At 44.1% G+C, this 25,506-nt stretch overlaps 1 protein-coding gene across 2 annotated transcripts in view; it reads right to left on the bottom strand.

The window, feature by feature from the left end:
- The window catches only part of RFT1 (RFT1 glycolipid translocator homolog), a 36,886-nt gene extending 11,649 nt beyond the window's left edge, over positions 1-25,237 (bottom strand). For both annotated transcript variants that reach the window (XR_001602986.2, XM_016210220.2), the window contains exons 1-10: positions 25,175-25,237; positions 21,554-21,639; positions 19,509-19,625; positions 17,971-18,160; positions 17,071-17,172; positions 14,321-14,458; positions 7,256-7,334; positions 4,024-4,074; positions 3,179-3,309; positions 1,938-2,082 (exon numbers count right to left, since the gene is read on the bottom strand). Coding sequence is in view for 1 of the 2 variants with exons in the window: in XM_016210220.2 (XP_016065706.1) it covers positions 1,938-2,082; positions 3,179-3,309; positions 4,024-4,074; positions 7,256-7,334; positions 14,321-14,458; positions 17,071-17,172; positions 17,971-18,160; positions 19,509-19,625; positions 21,554-21,639; positions 25,175-25,237 (1,102 nt within the window). In the remaining variant the exon portion in view is untranslated. The remainder of the gene's footprint in view (positions 1-1,937; positions 2,083-3,178; positions 3,310-4,023; positions 4,075-7,255; positions 7,335-14,320; positions 14,459-17,070; positions 17,173-17,970; positions 18,161-19,508; positions 19,626-21,553; positions 21,640-25,174) is intronic.
- Between the last annotated feature and the right edge of the window lie 269 nt (positions 25,238-25,506).

A 25,506-nucleotide genomic window follows, 5' to 3' on the forward strand; every position in this document is an offset into this window, starting at 1 on the left:
GCAGCTACAATGAGGAGACAATGCTAGAAGACCTTGCTGGGACAGTGATGCTGATACAGCCCTGGGCCAGGCAAGAGATTATGAGGGTCCTAAAGATCCTTGGTGGCACCCAAACCACATGTTTTTATCACAAACTAAGAAACCAGAACATTTTCAAGACTCACTTCTCTAGGAAGATGATACTGAGAGAATATCTTTTTAAGTATAAAGTTCTTAATGACTGACATAAACCATTAGAGACAGAATTTATTACCTTAAAAATCAACTAACACTGACTTTTTCTTTTAATATGTCTTTATTGATTTCAGAGAGAGGAAGGGAAAGGGAGAGAGAGAGAGAAACATCAATGATAAGAGTCATTGATCGGCTGCCTCCTGCATGCCCCTGACTGGGGATTGAGCCCGCAACTCAGGCATGTGCCCTGACCGGGAATCAAACCCCGATCTCCTGGATCACAGGTTGATGCTCAACCGCTGAGCCACGTCAGCCAGGCAACATTTACTCTTTTAATTGATAAATGTATTATCAAAGCTCAAAACTGGCACTAGCATCTCACTTGAGTAAAAGGAATACACAATCACAATCATTTATGTATCTTCTATAACTACTTACTCCACCAGGTGAACATTATCTTGATGGGACAGCACTCTCCTCGTGGCAATGTCTGGGGATTGCACTACATTAAAGGCTGCTCCTTGGTGATTACCTTTCTACAGGGGCAGGGCTGCTGTGAAATAGCGGAGTCCCAGTCTCTGCACACAGACTTACTAATGGCTTCCTACTGAGGCCTCCCTGCAGCTGCCTGATAGAAATGTACTTCTCACAGCACGAGCCCCAGGGAGCTGTAAACCCTGGCACTGGTTTCACAGTGGGTGTTTCTCCAAGTGTAATGACCTTTGTTCTTTTCCTAATACCAAAAGTCTGGGCTCACTGCAGTAGAGACAAGTATGCCAGTGAACTTATAAAACGGCAATTGACAAAGTCCTTTAAGTTGAGATGGGACAGCAAAAAGAAGTCTTCAGGGTTCTTGTCTAGTGACCTGAGGAATTAAAAGCACTTTTGCTAAACCGAAGATGAAACACTGCAAATGGACAGCCAGCCTGTGGCCCAGAGCATTCTGAAATTGTGACATCCCCAAGGCTAGCAGGTGCTGTAAGACGCTCAGTGGCCTGGGTACCAGGTGTTTCAGAGTTCGACACAGTCAATACTTTTCTCCTTCAAAAACCTGGTCACTGGATTATATATGCAATTTTATTTGCTGACATCAGTTTTATTCTCTGCAAATGGCTCTGGGTTATCCTTCAAAGACTTTTATGCATCAGGCCGTAAGATTTATGTGGTGTTTACTATCTTCAGATGTGTTCAGTACCAAGTGGAGGCTCATTAGAGCCTACTCTCTGCCTTCCCCCCTCACCCCAGAAGGAGCACAGGAAAGAGCTCAGCAAAACACAGTTTAGACCTAAGAGGAAAGCCAAGGATTCTTTTTTTATTTTTATTTAATCCTTACCTGAGAATATGTTTATTTATTGATTTGGGAGAGAGAGAGAAGCATCGATTGGTTGCCTCTTGTACATACCCCAAACAGGGACTAAACCTGCAACCTAGACATGTGCTCTGACCAGGAACTGAACTGCCTTTTTGGGGTATGGGACGACACTCCAACTGACTGAGCCACCCAGCCAGAGCAAGCCAAGGATTCTTAACAACTTCTTCAAGTGAGGTTAGGGAACTGATCAACCTGGTGCCAAAGTCGCCAACTGTACCCTGAGCTGGTCCGATCTCATTTGAGGGGAACAGCTCCTTCCACAGCCCCAGCCATGGACAACGCTTCCTACATGACACAGATTTCAACTGTAGGTGCACAAGTTCTTGAATTTCATACAACTCTCCTATTTCTGTTCAGAAATTAGAACAAATCTGGCAACTCTTGTGCATACCTGATCCTGAGCTAAGCATGGTCCCTCCATATATATCCAAAGCCAGCTGAGAGTAGGCAAACCCAAAAACAGTGATGGTCAGGCCGGTCAGCAGGGCCAGCTTGAGCAGGGACTCCAAAACCGCAGCGGCCACAGCGACATCCTCCTGGTGCCGGGGAGAGGGAAGGAAGTTGGATGAATCACGAGCTAAAGAAAAACTTCACCATCTGGCCTTTCCCTTTGCTGTTTAACTGCTCACTCTTTCAACTGGTGAGAGGCATCGCTGCTTTTCGGTGGCCTGAGTTTGTTTCTGTTATTGAGTAAACGAAGGGAAACACTGTGGCCTCCTTCAGGAGCGCAGGGGGTTAGTGTTTCACTAGTGTTTCACTCACTTAGGATAGATTATTTCAAAAGTTGCTTAGGGACAGTTCCCCTCTGATACTTATTCTTAAATGGGATACAGCAACTTCTTACATGGCTAGCTAGCTTTGCCAGTGCGCTTCTCCTGACAAACATCTCCACATCCTAAGGTTCCTGTCAGTGTACTTAGGAAAACATTCCTAAATCAAATGGAGAACCACATTAGCTCACTGTGAGATATTATGCTTAAACTATGCTTTGAAAAATGTCTTCTAAGACACAGAAGAGACCAGCTTAATGTGCTTTTAATTCTAAAATAAGCCAGACATTTTCAATGGTTTTAGAAAAAGGGATGTTTATACAACTTAATACTCCTGGATTAAAATCTCTTCTGTATTTACCAGCCGGAGTATGTAGATTCCCATGGTCAGAATGAGGCTCTGGGCACTTCACAGTCCCTAAGAAGCTTAAACGACTGGTGTGGTGAGAGAAACTGAATGACCGGGTCCTTCCCTCCCCAGGTTCTAGGTCAGCTTTGCCCCAGTCTCTGCATCCCTTGGCTCACCTTTGGGTGTTACACCTAAGACTAGACCAAGGGAGGGGGTGTGGGCTGCACTGGGGACACCCATTGAGAGTTCTGAGAGGGTTGGGTCAAAAATAAGGTCACAAAGAGGAACAAAGGCTGAAAAGGAAGGGCCGGCCAGTGAGAAAGGCAGAAGGCTGTGAAAGAGGAAGTGAGCGCAGGGTCCTGCCACTGTGGATTCAGAGTGTGTAGAAAAATAAAATCTAGAAGAAAGTTTCAGATCAGACAGGAGGGAAACAGACTGCTCCACATTTTTGTCTATTTATCTTGCAATTAGGAAGAGAATTCATTTGAGATGGTGACACAAGAACCAAGATACCTGCTTCTGGAGTGTGGCATCCTTTTCTCTCTCCAGCACCTTGGCAAAGAATACATAAAAACTCTCCTCGATTGGCTGGAAAATTAACCTGGCCACAAGGGAGCCAAGATTATTCACTATATCATACACACCTACAAAACAAAAGGAAGAAACAGCAATCCTAGTGGGTTTCCTCTTTGAATTTTCTCAGCACCATTAACTTTTTTTCTAATTCAATTTTTTAAATGAAACATTTGAGATAACTATAGAGTCACATGTAATTATAAGAAATAAGAGATCCAGGTACTCTTTATCCAGTTTCTCTGAAGAGTAACATCTTGCAAAACTCTACTGCAATGTCACAACTAGGATGCTGACAATGACAATCAAGATACAGGACACTTCCTTCACCAGCACTTTTTTATAAAAGTCACAAGTGTCAGGTTGATTTTTTCTATTTTTATTTCCACTACCCTAAGGTTATATTCAAAAATAAATATGAAAAAAATATTGAGATAGCCACATAAATATGGAGTGAATCTTTGTTATGGTGAGTTTCCTTTTCTCTTCTCTTAGCACCCCCCACCCCCAATGTGAGCGTCAGAGCTCTGCAGAAAGCAGGGTAAGGAGGGATCTCATCAGAGAACCTGCCACCCAAGCCACAGGGGAAGGGACAGTCAGTACACTGTGTATATTTATAAAGGCCTACAATTTTCAATCTTCAGGATTCATGTTTTTATAACCTTCGCTTTTTATAATCCTTAGGTTCATTTTCATTAAGCATATCAAAATGCAGAGAAAAATATTAGAAAGCATCTACTAACAGTATTCCCCTTTAATTAAAACACTACAGAATTTCACCTTACCCTGATCGCCAAAATTTAACACATTCAAAAATGTCATCACGTATCGCTCCCCTGCAAACGGAAAAGCAAAATAATTAGCATTTCAAATGCACATTGTTTTCCTGTTTCCTTTTCTCTTATCATCTGTCAACTTTTCCCTCTGGCAAGTATTCTCAAAGGAGAAAAATTAGATAATCAATTAAAAAAACATTCCTTGTCCTAATGTTGATTCCAAATAACCTCAAAATAGCAGCAATTTAGAAAGTGCTGGGGGATTTATTGACAGCAAATCTCCAAACCAGTTAGAAACAAAACAAAACAAAATCAATAAAACCAGTCTGGTAAGTTTTTTTTTTAAGTATGGGGAGATTACTAAAATTTTAATAATGAAAATAATTGTCCCAAGTTTTAAGGGAAATCAGATAATTTGAGTGTGAATTCTGTAAAATGAAACATCCATGGTTATGTGCACAGACTCATTAAAACTTTCCTCTCTGGGTGAAGAAAACTCCATGGATGCTGGCAAGGCTCTGGAGCCCAAGTTCATGATTCAAATTTAAGTCTAATGCCTTTAAGGTGGAGACACCAGCCCAGAGCCCTACTCCCCCATCCCCAATTTTCATGAATCTTCCTATTATCCATGAATGGAAGGCATTGGCGATTATGGTGATAGAGCACTGGAGAGTGCCCACAGCCCTACAGAGCAAATTCTTACCTCCTAGCAACTTTGTAAAAAAAACAAAACAGAGAGAGACTAGAAGCAGTGATTTCTCTCAAGTTTCTCTGGCCCTTGTCTCCCTACAATCTCAGTCACTGCACCTGCAGCCGGGACCTCCAGGGGTCCTCCCAGGACCAATGGCTGGACTCACTCCCATTGGCATCTGTGCTTCTCCAACCCGTCTTCACCGCTAACAGCTTCTGCAAATCCAGCTTCTTGGTCAACCCCTGCTTTCACACCTTTATTTTATTTTATTTTTAAAATATATCTTTATTGATTTCAGAGAGAGAAAGGAAGAGGGAGAGAGAGAGATAGAAATATCAATGATGCCAGTCACTGATTGGCTGACTCCTGCACACCCCCTACTGGGGATCAAGCCTGAAACCAGGGCATGTGTCCCGACCAGAAATCGAACCAGGATCTCCTGGATCATAGGTCGATGCTCAACTGCTGAGCCACACCAGCCGGGCCTGCTTTCACACCTTTAAATGGCTCCTTAATATTTGCAAAAAGTCCAGGCTCCTTAATTCTGCATTTGAAGCTTTTTATAAACTAACCCCTCAGCCTTCTTTTTGGCCTCCTTTCACCAACGTTATCCCCACCTCCCACCATCCCATGGTCTTCCTCAGCTATACCCTACCATCTTTTAGCCCCTCCAGCTGCTCTGAGTCAGGCTGGCTCTTGGCATTCTCATCACCTAGAATGGCATTTCTGCAGGGGAGTCGTGTTCTGGCACGGTAGGCCTCTCCTTCCTATACTCTGTAAGCTCTCTGAGGGCAGGAACCATGTCTCAGTCATCTCTGTCCCTGGTTCCCTAGCAGAGCTCCAGGAAATGAGCAGGCACTCCAGAGATGTCTGGCAGATGACCTCACGTTTCTGAGCACAGTCCTCACAGCTCCGTGTCAGTTAACCACACAAATGTGCATCTCTGATGAGAGAACGAGTTCCTTAAGACCGAGGCTGTTACTCACTCGTGTGTGTGCTCAGCACCTGGCACGCAGTGTTCAGGAAGTGTGGGGGCAGAAGGTAACAGCATAATCATTTTTGCTATTACAATGAATGATTTCATCTATTTTAGAGCTATAGTTTTGAGATAAAAAGAATCTGGGGGTCCTTGTCAAGCTACTTCCTCATTTCACAGCCATGGTGACAGAGGCCCTTATAAGTTCCTTACGGCCCTCTGCCACTCAGGCCAGGGTGGCCCAACCGTGGAGCGAGCAAGCAATTGGTGCCGCTTTCAGGCCTAGCTAGGAGGCTTGAGTGTGCGGCTAACTTACGTCTGCTGCTACAAACACATGTCTAGCCATTGCAATACAGACAACCAATTTAGGGACATTGGTTGGTCTGGATCCATTCCTCAGCTCATTTAAATTGCTCTTAAAACTTTGGGAGGGGAAAAAGTGCATATAAGCAACCGCTCTTTCCAAAACTTTAACAATAAGGTGAACTATCGCAATATACAATCACATGACACATACATTTCTTTATCAGCAAATACTTGCTGAATACCGACTACGTGCGAGGCCCAGGAGGGTGCTGGGGAGACAAGTGAACAGCACCCTCCCTGCTCTCAAGAAACTTATAGTTAAGGCACCTCCACTCAGCTCTCTGGAAGCCTCTGACCCTTACTTCCCCCAGAAGTCCTGTGAACAATTTCACTTTTATAACGGCAATGTCACAGGCTCAGGCTAGAGACATGCCCTCTCAGAGCTCAGAGAACCCTAGACACCTCCTGGCCCTACCCCTTACTCATTAGATGGGACAAGTGAGGCTTACGGGGAGTTACTTCCATTTGGAAGTATAATTAGTAAAAAATAAAGATGGGGGGGCAGGAAATAATAAGATAATAATAATGATGGTTGTAGAGTGCTAGAATTATTGGAAACTTTTTATTTTCCCAAATTTTTGTAACGGAGTTATATTATTTTTAGAATTAAAAGATAATTTTTGAAAAGGCTTAAAAATATGTTCAGTAATAGATATACAGGTGTATAGACATATGACACATATACATAGAGAAACTACTACTTTCAGCAGCTTACAGCTGCCTCAAATCTCATTCTTTGAACTAAAGCTGGGTATAAATAAACCAAGGCGCATAAACAGAACTAGATGTGCTTTTAGCTCCTTGGTGGCCCTCTGCATCGAGAGCTCTGTCACTCTTACACTGGAAAGTCTTAGAAAGTTGGAAGGCTGACCAAACTGTTGTACAGGTGAATCTTATTGTTTAAAAAAATAAAATGATGAAAACCTGGTTCTTTAAAAAGTTCAAACAAAAGAAGAAAGTGTATGAAAAGCTAGAATGGAATAGACACTACAGATAGTTTTCTCTACTTTCCAATTTTTCTATAATTGATACAATACTTTTATAATAATTTACTTAAATGATATAACAGGGGGTTTTGGAGTTGGACTTGGTTCCTCTGCCCAGGGGCTGCAGACACCAACGGTCTGGGTCCAAGGGACCAGGAGCTCTGTGGAATTCCCTTGCTTATACTATGGTTTCCCAACTGCTCAGGGTGACCTTTTACTTACCTTCTGTCAAAATCTGTTTCAAGAAAGACTGTTTGAAAAAACTCCAAGTCAATTTAGCCTCTTTCCAATTTACAAAAGCCTAAAAGAGAAAATAAACAAAAAATCCCAGGCATTGCAAGTCTAAGAATACAATAATGCTACATGAGAGGCAAACCTGTTTTGGTCCCTAAATCCCAACTTGGATAGTCCCCACTGCTTTTTCATTTAATGCTAAGCACACAGGGTCATTCAACAAATACTGGCAAAGAATTTACATTCCTAAACACAAAGACAAGATCTCAAAGTAGAACAGTGTCCCCCCTCAATAAGGGGCCTGACCAGATTCATTCACTGAGATCCCTGATTAATTGTGCTGTCCCCTTGCTGCTACCCAGGGGGTAAGCTGACCACATCTCACAATATAGCTCACAGTCAGTTCTTTCCTTAAAAAATGTCTAGCCCAGCCAGTGTGACTCAGTGGTTGAGCGTTGACCTATGAACCAGGAGGTCACTGTTCTATTCCTAGTAGGGAGCATGCAGGAGGCAGCCAATCAATAACTCTCTCATCATTGATGTTTCTATCTCTCTCTCCCTCTCCCTTCCTCTCTCTGAAATAAATTTAAAAAACAAAACAAGACACATATATATATATTTATATATATATATATATAAAATGTCTGAAGCATGCCAAGCTGCAGAACAAATTCTGCTCCATATACTCCACATCTTAATGCTGTATTTAGCCATCCAGGATCCCTTTACATAAAGTATATGAGCTTTGCTTTTATATTTCAAAAAAAAGTCAGACTTCTCATGTCAGTTAAATCACTCAGAATTGGTATGACAGAGGAAAGGAGAAAACAAAAATGAAACTTCTGACAGGGCTCTTCCAAAACTCCCAGGGGTCCTTAGGAAGGGCAGAGGTCAACTTGTAAAAGACAGGCAGCCTCAAAGCCAGAGAGCTGACCACAAAGAGAAGGATTGGGCAGTAGCTGGGCGTGACTTCTCTTTTTCTACTTCCCCTAGTTCCCTCTGAGGTCCCCTACTCTATCATGAAGGCATTCTGGATCTCAAAATGTTCAGTTTAGGTGTTAGGTTCTTAATCTCAGGGACCTGCATTTTGAAAAGCTTGTGTTAATTCAAAGGGATGACTTTTGAAAAATGGGATTTTAGGGGGCTCTTTGTGAGGAAAGGGATGAATCACAAAGGCCAAGCCCACTCCACCTCTCCAAAAAGTCAGCTTTAGCTATAGAAGTTAACCCAAGGGCAAACTTGGAATCAGTCCCGGTCACATGGGCCCCTCCTCTTGGCCCAAAGCCCATTTGTATAGAGCAGGGGTGGGGAATGTCCAGCCCGAGGGCCATATATGGCTTGAAAAATCATTTGGTCAGGCCCTGCCAAGGCAACTGCAGGTGGGAGTTGAAATTCAATAAATCTAGGAGCATTTTTCATAGCTAATTTTTAAGTTGATAATTTTGTATGGCCTGCACATGATGTTATACCCAAATGGCCCTTGGCAGAAAGAACGTTCTCTACCCCTAGCATAGAGCAATACTATCTAGTAGAAATATAATGCAGGCCACATACATAATTTAAAATTTTCTAGCAGCCATAGTGAACAGTAAAAAGAAACAGGTTAAATTTATATGTAATAAATTAGTTTTAATATATTTAACCCAAAATATTATCATTTCAACATGTAAAAAAATATTAGAGGCATATCACATTATTTTTTATACGAAGTCTTTGAAATCCAGTGTGTATTTTGCTCTTACAGCTCCTCGCAATCCAAATGCTCCATAGTCACATGTGGCTGGTGGCTACCATTTAAAATAGGGCAAGTATAGAGTACCCCTTGAAAACAATTTCCAGTCGTCCTCAAATCTCCTTACCCCTTGGTCTCAGAGCCTTTCTTCCAGACACTGAAAAGGCAGGCCTGAATCCTCCCAAACTATACTTCTTTCAGGGTATCACTGGACCTGGAGCAGATGCCAGAGGTTGCTCTAGTTTGGGAGTAAATCTTCCCCAGTGAGAAGGAAACTGGGTCTCTCCTTTCCCCAGGACAAAGAGCACCAGACTACCTACCACCACCAGGGGGCACTGTAGACCACATCATGTTTAGGGTGCTGATCCTGCCCATATCCTGGAGCCATGGGCACAGCACCCTCTCTTACATTCCCCACAGCCATGTGATCCTCTGTGGGGTTCTGCACAGCACTACCTGTGCTCTTTAAAGGAAACATACAGTTACAGCTAGCCCCGGAGGCTCTTCTGAAGCCCATCTACTGGTAGGTTGGGAATGGGTTTGGGAAGATGATTGAGCTCTTTAAAAAAAATGCTTTTTATTATTTTTACTTTTTAAATGTTTTTACTGACTTTTAGAGGGAGAGGACTGGAGAGGGATAGAGAGAAACATCAATGAGAGAGAAACATCATTGACTGGCTGCCTCTTGCACACGCCCCCTTCTGGGGATCGAGCCAGCAACTGGGGCCTGTGGCCTGACCAGGAATTGAACCATGATCTCTTGGTTCCTGGGTTGACACTCAACCACTAAGCCACACCAGCTGGGCTAAAAAATGTTCTTTAGAAGAATGAAATCATAACAGTGTCCCTGACATGAGACATCATACTTGAGCATTCCTTTCTCCTAATGCCTTCATTTTAAATAAACCCATGCCTTGGCAGGGTTGCTCAGTTGGTTGGAGGGTCGTCCTATACACCAAAAAGGTTGTGGGTTCAATCCTCGGTCGGGGCACATGCAAGAGGCAACTGATCGATGTTTCTCTCACATCGATGTCTCTCTCTCTCCTCCTTCCTCTCTTTCTAAAAAAAAATCAATGAAAATGTGTCCTTGAGTGAGAATTAAAAAAATAAAAATAAAAAATAAATGGACCCAGTGTTTGGAAGGAATGCCACATGGCTTGCTATGTCCAAAATGCTCATTAAGGACAAAGAGGCAGGAAGTCTTATCAGAGATTAGGTTTCTCCTCAGGGGCATTTGCTAAGTGGTAGAAAAGTGCATTCTTTGGGCTTTTACCATTCTGTTCAGAATGGATTTGTCACATGGGACGGTCAAAAAGAGGCCTATTTCACAAGGGCTGGGTTGGTACTGCTGAGCTGGTCTACAGGCTGTGAATTTCTCTGGAGTCCCATGCCCAACAAGCCATTCCACTGCCTTGTTGCACTGATGGAGAAACTGAAGCAAGGATGACAAAGGTGATGAGCAGTTCCTCCAGGGAAGGTCTGGCACCAGAACTCTGGAGCTCACTGTGCTTTAATCTGAGTCACTTATCCATTTCCCAAACTCTTTTGGCTCAGCATGGTCCAACCAGCCATATCCTTACCTCACTGAGTCGCCAAGGAGCCTGTGGCCACTGTCCTGCCCAATGTCCTCCATTGCCTCCAAACCCCGCACAACACTCCCTCCTCTCCCTCTTGCTCCAGGGCTATGGACTCTGCCCTGGCTCTGTCCATGCTCCCATTTCCACCCTCCCACTGTTCTCATTATGTCTCACCTGTACGACTGCCGACTGCCCCCACCTCCTTGTGAGCTTTTTCACTTCCAACCTTTTCTCCAGCCCATCTTTTTCATGGTGGGGTTTGGGCTTTGAAGTCACACTCAGAGACTGGGGCACAAACTGCAGCTCCCAATTTATTAGTGCAAAGGCAATGGGCAAGATACTTAACTTTGCTAAACCTCACTTTCCTCATCTGCAAAATGAGATAAGAAGTCCTACCTGTTGGAGCAGACTGAATAAAACGAGATACTCAATAAACCTGTGACAGAGGGTAAGCTCCTCAACACAGGCAATTAATCCTGAAACTGTTCAAAACCTCTCATTAGGCTCCACGGCATGGAGGCCACCACTACCTGGTCCTAGCCCAGCAGGCCATAACCTCCTTCCACCTTTTGCTTCCTCTCCCACCCCAACTGTTCAGCCGACCTAAGTACCCCAGTTAATCCCAATTCTAACACAGTGATGGGCATATAATAGGCCCTGAGCAAATGTTCTTCCTTCCAGAAGCCACAAATGCTCATTTCCACCACACTACACACATTCACCTCTGCCAACCCATGTATCAAGGCCCAGCTCAAAAGCAGCTTCCTCCATGAAGGCTTCCTTGATGCTCCCAGATGGAATTCATCAGTTCTTTCTGTGATTCTATTTTGTTAACACCAGATGAACACACACACACATATACACACACTGTCTTGCAGTGTAGTTAGCTGAGTACACATCTTAACTCCCCACCACAATGCAAGTTCTGAAGGCAGGAACCCCATTCAGGGCACCTGGTACAGTGCTTAACCCAGGATACTGCTTAATATATGCTTGCTATGTTAAATTCCTCAGCTTTACGTAAATATTAGCAGATCCCTCATATTAAATCACTCAGAAGTGTCGAGAATATAAAGGGCAGTCATTATTTGAGGATCATTAATTTAAAGATTAAATAATTACCTTTAAAGAAGATGGAATTCTATAAGAATAGGAAAGAAATCTCCCATCTTGGTCAAATTGAGTTTGCCCAGTTTTGTATGAGGGAGCCCCAGGTGTAGAAAGCTGCTCCAGAGAATTGTTAGGCATAATGCCAGTGGTAAAATTATCCACTGAATTCAAAACTCATCTCATTTCTTTCCTTGAATAATAAATTGTTCTACCTGGATCTTCACAATCTTTAAGAAGATAAAAAACTACTTGAAGTAATAAGCCAATTTCTTTTATAAGACCACACAGCACAGAGGTTAACACACAGACTAAGGTTAGTCCACAGAGAGAAGTTAGAAGTGAGTTGACAAACGTCAGAGAGGAGTCCAAAACCAGCTGTGTGATTTTGGGTTAATCACCTAACTCCTCTGAACCTGGTTTCTCATCTGTAAAATGGAAACAACAGAATTTATCTCATAGGCTACTATGAGGATTAAAGACAAAAGTCCACGTAAGTGCTTAGCCCAGTGCCAAGCACAGGGTAGTCATGCAATCAATGGCCATTGTTATATATTTGGCTCCCTGCCAAAGTTCAAATACTTTCACAAAGCTCTTTAAGTCTTCAGAGGGGCCTCACAGTTCATGCAGACCAACAATCTCACCTTAAACATCAGGACCCTGAAGTCTAAAGAGAGTCCTGCAGGCTTCACCTCTGCACATACTGCCTTCCAAATGCACAGGAAGCCTCTGAGGCCCAGCAATCACTTCCTACATGTCTATATCCCAGCCAGCAGCCCGCATGGGGCTGTGCTCTGTTTGTCAGCAGGAACAAAGCCACAGTGTACGACAGGTACACATGACCTCATGGACTAGGCTTCTGTCCTGACAGTATGAGCACGGCTACTTTCAGGACCAACTGCCAGATTACGCCACTGAACTCTCACACCAATGCCACTGTGTTTGCCTTGCTAGGATGTTTCAGTGGAGGTATTTCTGCTCTCAGAGAAGCAGTGTGATGGTGGTGATGGTATCAGCTGTCACTATGGACACCCAGCTGAGCCAGGCCACAGTGTTAAGCACCTTACATGTTCCATCTCATCTGGCTCTCACAACCACGTTAGCAGAAAGGAACTCTTTATTATGCCCATTTGACAGTTAAGGAAATGAAGCTCGGAGTTCTGAGCCCATCACAGGGTTAAATACACACTCGACAGACTCCCTTCATTACCCTCTCCCTCCTTGCCTGTATTAATGGTCCAAATGCTCCTTTCCAAAATACTGCTGGGGCGCAGGGGCTGGCCCAGTGAGTAAAGCTGGCCAGGCCTGGTACCAGTGGGCCCTGGGGAGCCTCAGGGGAGGGCACTTTCCTGCATGCTCAGTCCCACTGTGGCAGCTGGCAGAAGCTCCAGGCAAGAGGAGCGATCTCGAGTCCTAAGCCTCTGAGCCTGCAGATGAGAAACGATGGTATCCCAAAATTATCATGTTCACTGAGGTTAAAGGTCAAATCTAGTATATTAGAATGGAGAACCCTTATCTAACAAATCAGAACATATCTGGCTTTGTTACATAAATCTGGTTTTTCTTGAAAAGTTGTACAGCAAGATTCCTTAAGTTCTGAGACTTAAAGTCCCAAATATTTTACTACTTTTTCAAGGAGTCACAAAAGAGGAATATGGAGAAGTGCAGTCAAAGCCTTACCTCAACTAAGCACCCCACATCCAGCCAGCAAACAGGTAGGGGAAGGGGGAAATGGGATAGCCTGGAATGGAGCAGTGCACAAAGCAACCACACAGAGGCGATGCGGTATGACATCACCTGCGCAACTCCAGGCCACACACAGCAGCGCTGACCCCATGGAGTCAGAAATAAAGGTCAGAGGGATTGAGAGTTAAAGAGTTGAGTAGAAAAAGATGATGCCTCGCTCCCACACATTAGCATCAAGAATCCTCAGAGGACTACATGGGAAAGTGGATCACCTGAGAGATAGGCCTGACACTAGATGAGGGAACTATGCAGGGTCATCCCTGTTTTGTCAGTGCTCTGGAATGTCTGTGCCAGAGGTGAATCCTGGGAAAAAACAAGAGACAGCAGAACAGAGCGGAACACAGTGGTTACTGTGCTCTGCTGGGATTCAAGCTACTCCAGTTTCCCGTCCTCACTGTGATCCTCATCTTGAGCAGGTATTTAGTCACTGAGCTTCAGTTCCTCAACCGTAAAATATAAATAATCGTGGCAGCCTCACAGAGTTGTTATAAATAAGGGCATGCAGAGTACTCTGCACAGGGCCTAGCACATTGGTTCTCAACGGGGGGCAATTTTGTCCCCCAGGGGACATTTGGCAGTGTCTGGGGACAGTGTGTTTGTTATAGCTGGGGGGTGGTAGCTACTGGCATCTAGTGGGTAAAAACTGAGAAAGCTGCTCAACATCCCACAATGCACAGGACAGTACCTGCAACAAAGAATTATCTAGCCCAAAATGTGAATAGTGCCAAGATTTAGAAACCCTGGCTGAGCACATAGCAAGCACTCAATAAATATGAACTATTAAATTATGTTTACTATTCTAATAATAACCAATCAAGTTGCAGGGTCTTTTCCTCAAGGATAACCAGCATCTATGACTGAAATGATAAAAGACAAAAATACATTACTTACTCTACTTCTCAGAATTTTGGGTAGCAGATCTGTCATTCTGGAGACAGGAAAAGTTTGTTGTTTGGTTGATCCTGAGAAACCCAGTAACTTTTTGAAATAAATAACATAGCAGAGCACCAGAATTGCAGTATAGAAAAGCTGGAAAAAAAAAGGAAATAATGTGTTTAAATCACACCATTTTAATATAGGCATAATTAAGATATGCCTATTAATTTGACCTCAAAGGCCAATCAAAAAATAGAACGGTTTTAATTAACTGCACCTTTTCTTAAGCAACACATCACCCTCTGGTCTATTTACTGGGACCCAGCTCCGCTGCAGTATCTCTGGGAAAAGTGTTGCAAGTACTTCACCTGACTGGGAGAAGAGAAGTTCTGGGCAAGTGGACACAATTTCCAGACAGATATCCACTACAGCCAACTGCCATACCAATGTCAGATACATTCTCAAAGGATTTGCATTTGGCCAAAAAAAAAGGCTCTCCCGCCTTGACAGCACAATGTGAAGGTCCATGCGTCCTAGCTGAGCACGTCCAGGGACCTACCATCATCTAGCACTGGGGATTCTCCATAAACTGTGGAAACCTGTGACATTATGATTACAAGGCGGGACTGAACTGCTGGCTCTCTCCTCTCTGTCCAGCGCCTGGGCAGGGCAAGAGCTACTACAGGATGGAGAGGGAAAGGTGAAATGATAAGAAAGCCCACACTCCCAGCACCCATCCGGGACAAAGGATGTCTCTTGGCTAGGAGCAGCAGCCTGGGGTTTTATTTGCAGGTTGGGGAAGAGTATTCGAAGAGCCCCGTTTTGCAAGTTCCCTTCTACCCTCTTTCCCTCTGAAAACACTAGTGCACACTAGCTCAAGAAGGAATGGGACCTCCAGGCCCCCCTTTCAATCTAGAAACACCTGTAGGGAAGGCACAGAGCAAAGAGTCTCAGTTTAGAAGCTTTAGGCTCCTCTGCTATCCACGCCTGTCCCGTCCATGCCTGAGAACAGAGCCCACCACCATCTTTTTTTTTCTTTCCAGTTTTATTGAGAAATAACTGACTTGCATCACTGTATACGTTTAAGTCTTACAGCATGATGGTTTGACTGACATACACATATGGTGACATTATTACTACAATAGCTTCAGCCAGCATCCACCTTTTCATATAGACACAATAGAAAAGAGAAAAAGGGAAAAAAATTCTCCTTGTGATGAGAGCTCACAGGATTTACCACCTTAACAACTTTCCTATATATTACAGAGCAGTGTTAGCTACAGTCATCATGTTGCACATCACACGCCTAGTTCCTGTTTATCTCGTACCTGGGACCACCTTCCCCCAGACCCCCACCCTTCTTCTTTCATGCCACAAATGCTTTAAGACACAGCAGCACTGCTGTGAGCCAGACCACCTGCTGCCAACACCCTGTGATAAGACCCTTTAGCAGCTCCCTTCCCCACCTCTCATCTTCCCACTGAACGGAGTCTGGAGAAACAGTGGCAACCCACGGGTAGTGTTCATGCAGCATATCCTAACTCCATGATCCCTCCCCTTTACTCCTACTGAGGAAAATCCACGTAACGTAACACTGACTGTTTTAACCATTTTAAACTCAGTGGCTTTTAGTACACTTACAGTGTTGCACAGCTACCGCTGAGATCTAATTCCAGAACATTTCCATCACTCCAAAAGGAAATTCTGTACCCATCAAGCAGTCACTCTCCATCTCCCCCATCCCCTGGCAACCACTCATCTGCTTTCTGTCTCTCTGGACTCTTCTATTCTGGGTATTATACATTAATGGAATCATACAATAGGTGGCCTTTTGTGTCCAGCTTCTTTGACTTTGTATAACGTTTTCAAGGTTCATTGTGTTGTAGCATGTATCAGTATTTCATTTTTATGGCTGAATAATATTATATTGTATGGACACACCACATGTTGCTCATCCATTCATCAGTTGGGCATTTTGGGTGCTTCCACCTTTCAGCTTTGGGAATAGTGTTGCTATGAACATCCATGTACAAGCTGCTTGTACACCTGTTGCTAATTCTTTTGGGTATATACCTAGGAGTGAAACTGCTGGGTCACTTAGCAGTTCTACATTTAACTCTTTGAGGACCTGCCAATCTGCTTTACAGAGCGGCTGCACCATTTTAGTTTACCACCAGCAACTTATGAGGGTTCCAATTTCTTCACATGCTCACTAACACTTGCTATTTTCTGTATCTTTTATATAACAGCCATCCTAATGGGTGTAAAGTGGTATCTCATTGTGGTTTTGATTTACATTGCCTAATGACTAATGATGTTGAGCATCTTCTCAGGAGCTTATTGGCCATTTGTCTGTCTTCTTTGGTGAAATGTCTAGTCAAGTACTTTACCCACTTTGTCTTTTTGTTGTTGAGCTGTAAGAATTCTTTATATATTCCAGAGTGACTATTATTTGATGCTGTGGGGGGAGGGGTTATCTGAGGAGGAACCTGGAGGCCAGTTGGACAAAGGGAATTGGCTGTGGCTTGCCTGGTGATATGAGGAGCTGTTGGCTCTTAGATTTATAACACCTAAATTGACAGAGAATGTGTCATGGCGTGAAAAACAGGGCAGCCAGAGGAGCAGCAGTGTCAAGAGCATCTAGAGCTTCTAGCCTTCCTTACATGCAGAGATACTTCAAATGCAAGCCATGTAGTAACAGGAACAAGAAGAAAAAAACAGGTGGGAAAAATAGATTATGCAAAAGTTAAAAACCATAACTGTACCTGGGCCAAAGAGAAAATGTACAGTCCCCAGTGAGGCAGCCACAGCACGAGAAGAGCTGTCAACACGCTCTTGAGGATTACCGACAAGCTCTCAGCAATCACCTGCAAACAAGTGGCAAAGAGTGCACTTTACAAACATAATTAAAAACTACTTTAAAAGATGCACAGAAGCCTGGCCAGGTGGGGCTCAGCAGTTGAGCATAGACTAGGATCCAAGAGTTGGCGGTTCGATTGCCCGTTAGGGCACATGCCCGAGTTGCGGGCTCAATTTCCAGTAGGGGGCATGCAGGAGGCAGCTGATCAATGACTCTCATCATTGATGTTTCTCTCTCTCTCTCTCTCCTTTTCCCTTCCTCTCTCTGAAATCAATAAAGATATACTTAAAAAGAAGTGACAAACAGGAAATCTGGGCTTGTGGCTGCCTGGCAATGGGGATGGGGCACGTGGCTGGACATAGTTTCAGTAATGTTCTACTGTGTTGAGTGGTAGGTTCAGAGGTCTCCAGTATCTTATCCTGCTTTAAGATTTACATGAATGTTATATACATTCCTTTGTATTTAGCAAGTTATATATTTTTAAAGATAAAGAGAAAAGTTATTAGTATATAAAAATATAATCAATAGAAAAATCTGAAAAACCTTTACAGTCCTCTTAAATTCTTATCTTAACTAATAACCTCCCTATTAGCAAACCTGTTTTTTCATTAATAGTATAGCAGAGGAAAACTTTAGTCCAGCCCATCTGCCAATTTTCAAGTGAATAAACTAAATTGATCATGTTACCTTTCTCCATATATCTTTTTAGATGCAAGTCTGAAAAACATCATTTTCTCCCATTTTAAAAAAAACACTCTTTCCCCTATTCTTTGCATTTCCCATTAACAGTAGAAGGCATACTGACCTTGAGCTTGACAAACATATGTGCTTGTGCCAAGACCCAGAAGGGTTCTCCCAGAAGCTCCACCACAGCCGAGAGACCAAACACTACCACTCCAGTTCCATAGTGGGGGATGACATTAGGATTAGGCACTTCAAGCAACCGTAGCCAGACCCAGCCCAGGAACAAAGACCAAAACACACCCAGAGGGACCCTAAAAATGGGGGGAAATATTTTTTAATATATTAAGTATAAAAATAAAGTATATATTAAAATAGTCACACTGAACAGAAAAGAAATATAGTTATAAGCATAAAAACAGCTAATTCTTATTCGGGCACTTACTAAGTGCCAGGTACTATGCTTCCCCCCCTTAATCTCACTGACACCTCATAATGATCCTGTCATTATCTCCATTTAAATGAGGAGGAAACTAAGGCAGACAGGCACTAGGTAATTTGGCCAAGGTCATGAATAGCTAGCTAGTAAAGGGCAGAAAAGCAGGCCCAATTCTGATCTGTCTGATGCCAGGCTACACCCCTATCCACTGTGTTACACTGACTCAAAAAACAAAATTTCCCACCCAGCCAGCGTGGCTAAGTGGTTGAGTGTCAACCCATGAAGCAGGAGATCATGGTTTGATTCCTGGTCAGGGCACATGCCTGGGTTGCAGGATCAAGCCCTAGTAGGGATCATGCATGAGGCAGCTGTTCAATGGTTCTCCCATCATTAATGTTTCTATCTCTCTCTCCCTCTCCCTTCCTCTCTCTGAAATCAATAAAAACATTTAGAAAAAAAAGCAAAATTCCCCAAAAGTGTGTGCCTGCTGTTTCTACTTAGAATGACTAAAAGACAGTATACAGCTGGTACTTACACCCTAATGACCAATAGTCCAGTGCATAGTATTCCTTCCCATGTGTAGCCTAGAGCACTTACATGACTGGGTAGTTTACAGTCATTCCTCTAATAAAATGAAAACTTAGCAGCCTTGATGACAGTCATTTCCATGAGGCAACAGGAGTTATGCAAGGGCAGAATTGGGAAACAACTTCAACCACCAATCCTCCCTGCAGGGATTTAACTGCAGAAAAGCTATTATAATTTTTAGCTGATGTACTTGGTCTTCAATAATATTCTAAAAGGCCCAGAACTGAAATCAACATAACAAAATTGAAGAAAGATACAATGAAACTCCTAAAAGGCTTTCAAAAAATACTAAGACTAAGTGGTTGTTAAATGCTCAGAAAATACCACAGGGGGGAAAAGATTAGGAATAAAAAAGATGACACAGGCCAAGGGGGCCCAGATTGGGGATCAGGAACAGCAGAAACAACTTCCAAAAAGGGTAGAACTAGGGCTAGTAACCTAGCCCAGAAGCCCCCACCTGGAGCCTCCTCCTGGCTCCTGGCTACCCAGAGAGAAAAGAGCAGATGCCAAGTCCCCAGAAACCCACTGCAAAACCAAAGCTGGAGATAGTTCAGCTTTAGGCAACTGTTGCTGTTTAACTTGTGATATTTGTTACACTTGTCTTTGAAACTGTCTCCTGACAAAGCACAACTCACGTTAGCCACAGGAGGTTGATGGTCTGGCTCCAGTCTCGCTGGGTGCTCCCACTCAGACATGCCCTACGGAAGGCCTCTCTGGCCAGGAAGATGGTGGTCGAGTAAAGCAGTGTTAGCCTGTAAAGGGAAAGTAGAAATCAATGTCTCTAGCCCTGGCCAGTGTTGCTCAGCGATTAGAGCATGAGCTCATGCACCAAAGGGTTTTGGGTTCAATTTCTGGTCAAGGGCACATACTTGGGTTGCAGGGGAGGCAACCAATCGATGTGTCTCTCTCACATTGATGTGTTTTTTTCCCCTTTCTCTCTCTGTCCCCCCTCTTCCCTTCTCTCTAAAAATAAATGGAAAAGATATCCTCAGGTGATTCACAAAAATAATAATAATGTCTAGTTTTTTAATAGAGAGAATTTCTGAGATTTTACAAGCAACAGGAAGAAAAAGTCTTGGTTATAAATCACTGGTGGTGATGTGGAAGACGGTTTCTTACAGGAACCCTCACTAGTCTAATCTACTCAAACAACAAAGTCAGGAACCAAATGAGGGACAACTGAGCGCGTGCCTATAGTTCTACCTGGGAAGAAACTGCCACCGTGGCCCCCAAAGCCTTCAGGCTGTGGCTGTAGGCAGAGGTGTGGCTCTGACCATAAGGAAAAGGACCGGGTAGGACCCTACACAAGAGGACCCCATGGTCACTGAGGCTGGAGGCCCAACAGCCCTTGTGAGAGAAGCTGAGGCTCTACTGAGCAGAGGCTCCCGCCAAAAGAATCTCAGGACAGCAAAGAGGCTGGCAGCCATTACAGAGTCTGCTGTGGCCCAGGACAGCAAGGCTTGCCTATATACCTCCGAAGCTGACAGCACCGAGGTAGACCCTCCGCACCTTAGGGAGTAGCTGGGTTTCCCTTCCCCAGCAGGCCGCAGCCCAGGGAAAGCCAGAGTGGGGATGGCCCTGGGCTAAGGTTTCTGAGGCTGTCCAAACTTGCTACCCAGTGCTCCTGTCCAACACTGTGACTGAGGAGACAGCTATACGTTAAGCAGGGCCAGGCCAGACGAGTGCTATCAAGGCAGAGACCATCCACTCTGGAGGAGACCAGATGGGGAGAGGCCCAAACTGCTTTAAAGTCTGAGCACCTAAGAGGATTTGGTCTTTTCCTTCCTGCCTTTAAAACAGTATTTCTCAAAGAATGGTCTCTACTTCAAAATCACCTGGGAAGCCTGTCAAAATGCAGATTCCTGGGCCCCTCCTCAGCCCTTCATAGTGCAAAGCTCCCCAGATGATTCCTTTGCCCATCAACATTTAAGAACCTTCACCAAGCCCCGAGAACAGAGCCAAGAGCACGTGTTTGGTAGGTATTAGATGTGAAATACTGTCTGGAACATATTGTCTTGTTTATCAGGACCTGAAGACCTGAGAAGCTGAGCTATTCTGCACACTCACATCACTTCATACACTTCAGTGTCATTTGTGAATACAGCACATGTGTGGGTGTCCTTGAACAGGAAGCAGAAGAAACAGAGTCTAAATGACAAAGCAAGTCAGCTAAGAGCCTCCAAGGAACTAATGGCAAGGACTCAAGCTCTTACCCCAGCTACCATTTTCCATTATACAATTCAGTGAAAGAAAAAAAAATTCACCAAGGAAAGGAAGGTGGCTGTTCTAGCCCTACAATTACAAAGCATGTCCTCATGAGCTGCAGAATTCCTGCTTCCTTTGCTGTCAGCAGGACAAGAACATAGAATTACACCTGAGACTGGGTTTGCCATGAATTACTCCCACTCCTCTCCTGGGTTCTGAGAGCAGGCAAACAGGAAAAAGCTGGCTTGGAAATGTGCATTTGGAGGCTGCTAATGGAAAACACTCCATGGGTCCATTAAGAGCAACATCCCCCACTCATTCCCCCACCAGCATGCTCCTCCTCAGCCCACAGCTAAAACATTGTGACTCCAGTAGATGTCCATGCCTCTAAAATCCGAGGGTGACACACAGGCACAGAGGAAAACCTGACTAGGGATGTGAGTTGTGGACAGTGCCGGGGCACATCCCTTCTTACCTTACATTCACTATGCCAACGATTTCCTTGGACAGGAAGCGAAGGATAAATGCATTCAAGACAAAGGTGATCAATCGAAACAACACCTACAGAAAAAGAAGGAAAATACATCAGAATAAATTAAGTTGGGCCTGGCCGGGTGTGGCTCAGCGGCTGAGCATCGACCTAGGATCCAGGCGATCAGGGTTCAATTCCCAGTCAGGGCACATGCCCGGGTTGCGGGCTCAATCAATGACTCTCTCTCATCATTGATGTTTCTATCTCTCTCTCTTCCTCTCTTTTCCTCTCTCTGAAATCAATAAAGATATATTTAAAAATAAATAAATAAATAAATAAATAAATAAATAAATAAATAAATAAAGTTGGGAGTGTTTAATTTGCTGAAATGAAAACAACGTGGCTGCTCTTCCTACTGTAATGACACATAGTAGCCTTGCCATGGAGACCCTTTCTAAAGCAATCTGTCTGTATTTCTTCCAAAAATGTCACTCCTTGGGGTCTCTCACCATGCCTGGGCAGTGGTCCAAGAACCCATAAGTAAACCCTAATTTACTGATGAGAAGACAGAGACCCGACAGACCATTTCTTTGGGTTCAAAGTCAGGCACTCCAGGAGGCAGAAAGAAAATCTGTTAGTGCTTCACATTGCCCCTCCTTCTGGCCTGTTTAGAAATAGCACCCACTGCCCGGCCAGTGTTGCTCAGCGGTTGAACATCTACCTATGATCCAGATCACAGTTCGATTCCTGGTCAGGGCGCATGCCCTGGTTGTGGGCTCTGTCCCCAGAGAGGGGTGTGCAGGAGGTGGCCAATCAATGACTCTCTCTCATCATTGATGTTTCTATCTCTCCCTCTCCCTTCCTCTCTCTGGAATCAATAAAAATATATTTTAAAAAGAAAGGAAGGAAGAAAGAGCACCCACTTTGCAAGTGGGAGCATGCAGGGTGTAGCAGATTCACTGGTAATCATGGGGTCTAATTTCTCTTTCTTCTCTGTCTACAGAGATTCCGATGACATGTAATCTCTTTGAAATTCAGTTTTCAATTAGAAAACAGAAAAGGCTGAATTTATTTACTATTTGCCACCTTCCAGAGAGGAGTTAAAATACCTTTTAAATGACAACTGCAATAAGATAATGTAAAATGGGGGGTGGGTGACAGAGTCCAGCTACTGCCATTTGAAAGGAATATATCCTGAGACTTTCAAACCTGTCAACTCAAGAAAACCACCTTAGCAGTGAATTCTTCCCATGAGACAGAGAACAGGTTGCAATTAAATGAGGTTACTAAATGGGGATACTGGCTGGATGCAAGCCTCCCCCACTAAGTGACTCTCCCTATGTGGCCCAGCTGACCCAGTTCCACAGGTGGAACTCAAGTGCACTTGGGAGCTAAAGACAAATCACTTCCCTGTCAAATATGCTCAGTTACCTATGAACAGCTGCAATATTAATCAAAGTATGCCATGAACCACCAGTGTCTGAAAATCTCCAGGGAAAGGTAAAACCAAAAAGTGAGAAGTTTCACAGAGCAGCAAGGTCTCGAAGGCAAAGATATCACAATCTTAACATTTATGGAGAGAAATGGGGCCTTTTGTAAGCCTGGGGATAGCTCTGTAGCTCTCCTTAGAAACATACAGGTATATACAAGGGTGGGCAAAAGTAGGCTTACAGTTGTGAGTATGCAAAAGTTTATTCTTGTATTGTTATTAATTATTGTATTATCTGTATCACAACTATAAACCTATTTTTGCCCATCCCTGTACGTACATACATACCAAATTCTGTCCTCAGTTTTAAAGGTTTGAAGCCAATTCATTGAGCTGTTAATGGAAAAAAGCATTCAGCTGAAAATCTCAAGTCACCATTTAACTGTTAGCCCTGTTGTCCTCGAATGTTTATTTATATGCCTCGGTTTCCTCCTTTGTCAGATGAGGCTGCCTATCTTATAGGATTGATAACAAGGACAAACAAGGTTGTGTAGGTAAAAGCATTTTTGAAAAATGCAAACAAGTGAAAGGTATTAATACTTCCACTGTGGTCAGCTCAGAGTTAAGACAGATTACAAAGGAATCTCAAATTCTTGCAGATTACAAAGTAATTGCAAAGCTACCCCAAGTGTCTGCACTGTAAGCTGAGAAAGCATACGAGATTGAATTAAAACACTCAAGAAATCTAAAGATTATGGTTATTTTTTAAAAACCATATACAGGTTTATGTTAACTTCAAAGTCAAAGTTATTCTTGTCTAAGAAATCTAATGTCGAAGGCCTTTCCTTATCTCTTAATTGGTTTGAATAAAAGCTTGAGCCAATGAAGCTCTGAGGTTGCTCATGCTACTCAGTATTTGGTCCACATAGTGGCGCTTATTAGTAACAGTCTCCACTTTACTTTGTAAAGGAATTTAGTTTAAAAAAAAGCTCTTTCACATATGTTAATTTTTGACCCTTAAAAGCAACCAGGTAAATGCACATGAAGCAAGTAAGACTCAGAGCAAAGTGAGTTGCCCCAATGTCATTGCAACCCTATTATGACCATTTAAAAAATTCTAATGACCGTCATAAAAATAGCTACCATTTATTAATTACTTATAAGGTGCCAGGCACATAACAGGCATCTTATTGTTCTCATTTAAGATGAGGAAACTGATGCTCGGAGAAGTCCGGGGATCTTCCCAAGGATGGGCGTCTAGCCAGTGCCAAGGCCCAAACTTGAGCCCAAGGCTGCCTGGTGCCTTCTCCTAACCTCCAAGTGAAATGCTCATTCTCTAAAATAAGGGCAAGGTGGATTCAGGACTTTTGTGAGGAAGGGTTGAGTGGGTCAAGAGCAAGACACAGAGGAATTGAGCTGCTTGACTAAGAATGACCGGCTCCTAGGGTTAAAAGGATCTTTAGATACCATTTGGGCCAAGTGGCATGTACATCATCTGACATGATGAAAATTAGGGCCAAGCAGAGGCAGTGAAGTGACTGGTCCAAGGTCACGGAGCCAGAAGGAAGACACAGCCAACATTTACTAAGTGCATTCTAAGAGTGCTGTGCTAAGTGCAATGATCTGAACAACTTCAATCTAGCCTAGCAGCAACTATCACTATTATTACTACTACTACTATTATTACCCCCATTTTCCAATGAGGAGCTGAGGCTTAGCAGGTGAAGTCCAGGTTCATTCAGCAAGAACTTGGCAGAACCAAGATACCAATTCAGGCGTGCCTGAGCCCAGGTCCCTGTTGCTAGCTATGCCGTATGGTCTCTCTGGAAGTGGGAGCCAGGGAATGTGAGGAGCGTGTTTGAGGGTAAGGGGTGGGGCATGGAGAAAATGAAACCCTTGCCTTAAAAAATACCAGATTCTACAGCACCGCAAACACCCGTGCCACCTGATCTCTCTCCTACTGCCATATGGGAACGACAATTCTCAAAACGAACGTGGCTTGTTTGCCATCTCCGAGCCAGGACTCTGAGCGCAGGCTCCCGGCTCCGGGCCCAGGAGCCCCATCGCCGCGGCCGCCTCCTCCTCCCGTGGAGCCCCTCGGCAGCGGGATTCACACGGGGACTGAGCCTGCCCGCAGGCGGGCTCCCCGCAAACCCCGGCTGCGGGACGGCTTGGGGCGGCGGGGCAGAGAGTACCTGCAGGAGGAGACCGGAGGAGGCCAACCGGGCCGCCTGGCCCAGCACCTCCTGGCTTCCCATGGCCTCGGCGCCCGGCTCCGTCACCAGGAAACGCCGCCGCCAGCCGGCTTCGTCGCGAGAAGATAGCGTCACGGACCACCTCGCTGGCTGATTGGTGATTTGGGGGCGGAGGCGGGGCATGAGAAGTATGGCCCTTAAGGGGGCCGGGTTGGGCTACGCCAGTGCGCCTGCGCGGCGTCTCCTCTCGGTTCTGCAGCAGGTTCTGCGCTTTCTGTGCCTGTCTCAGATTAAATAGCGACCGGTGCGAAGAAACGCTGTAAAGTAGCCAA

Source organism: Miniopterus natalensis, chromosome 15 (assembly GCF_054644295.1).
Source record: "Miniopterus natalensis isolate mMinNat1 chromosome 15, mMinNat1.hap1, whole genome shotgun sequence".
NCBI lineage: Eukaryota > Metazoa > Chordata > Mammalia > Chiroptera > Miniopteridae > Miniopterus > Miniopterus natalensis.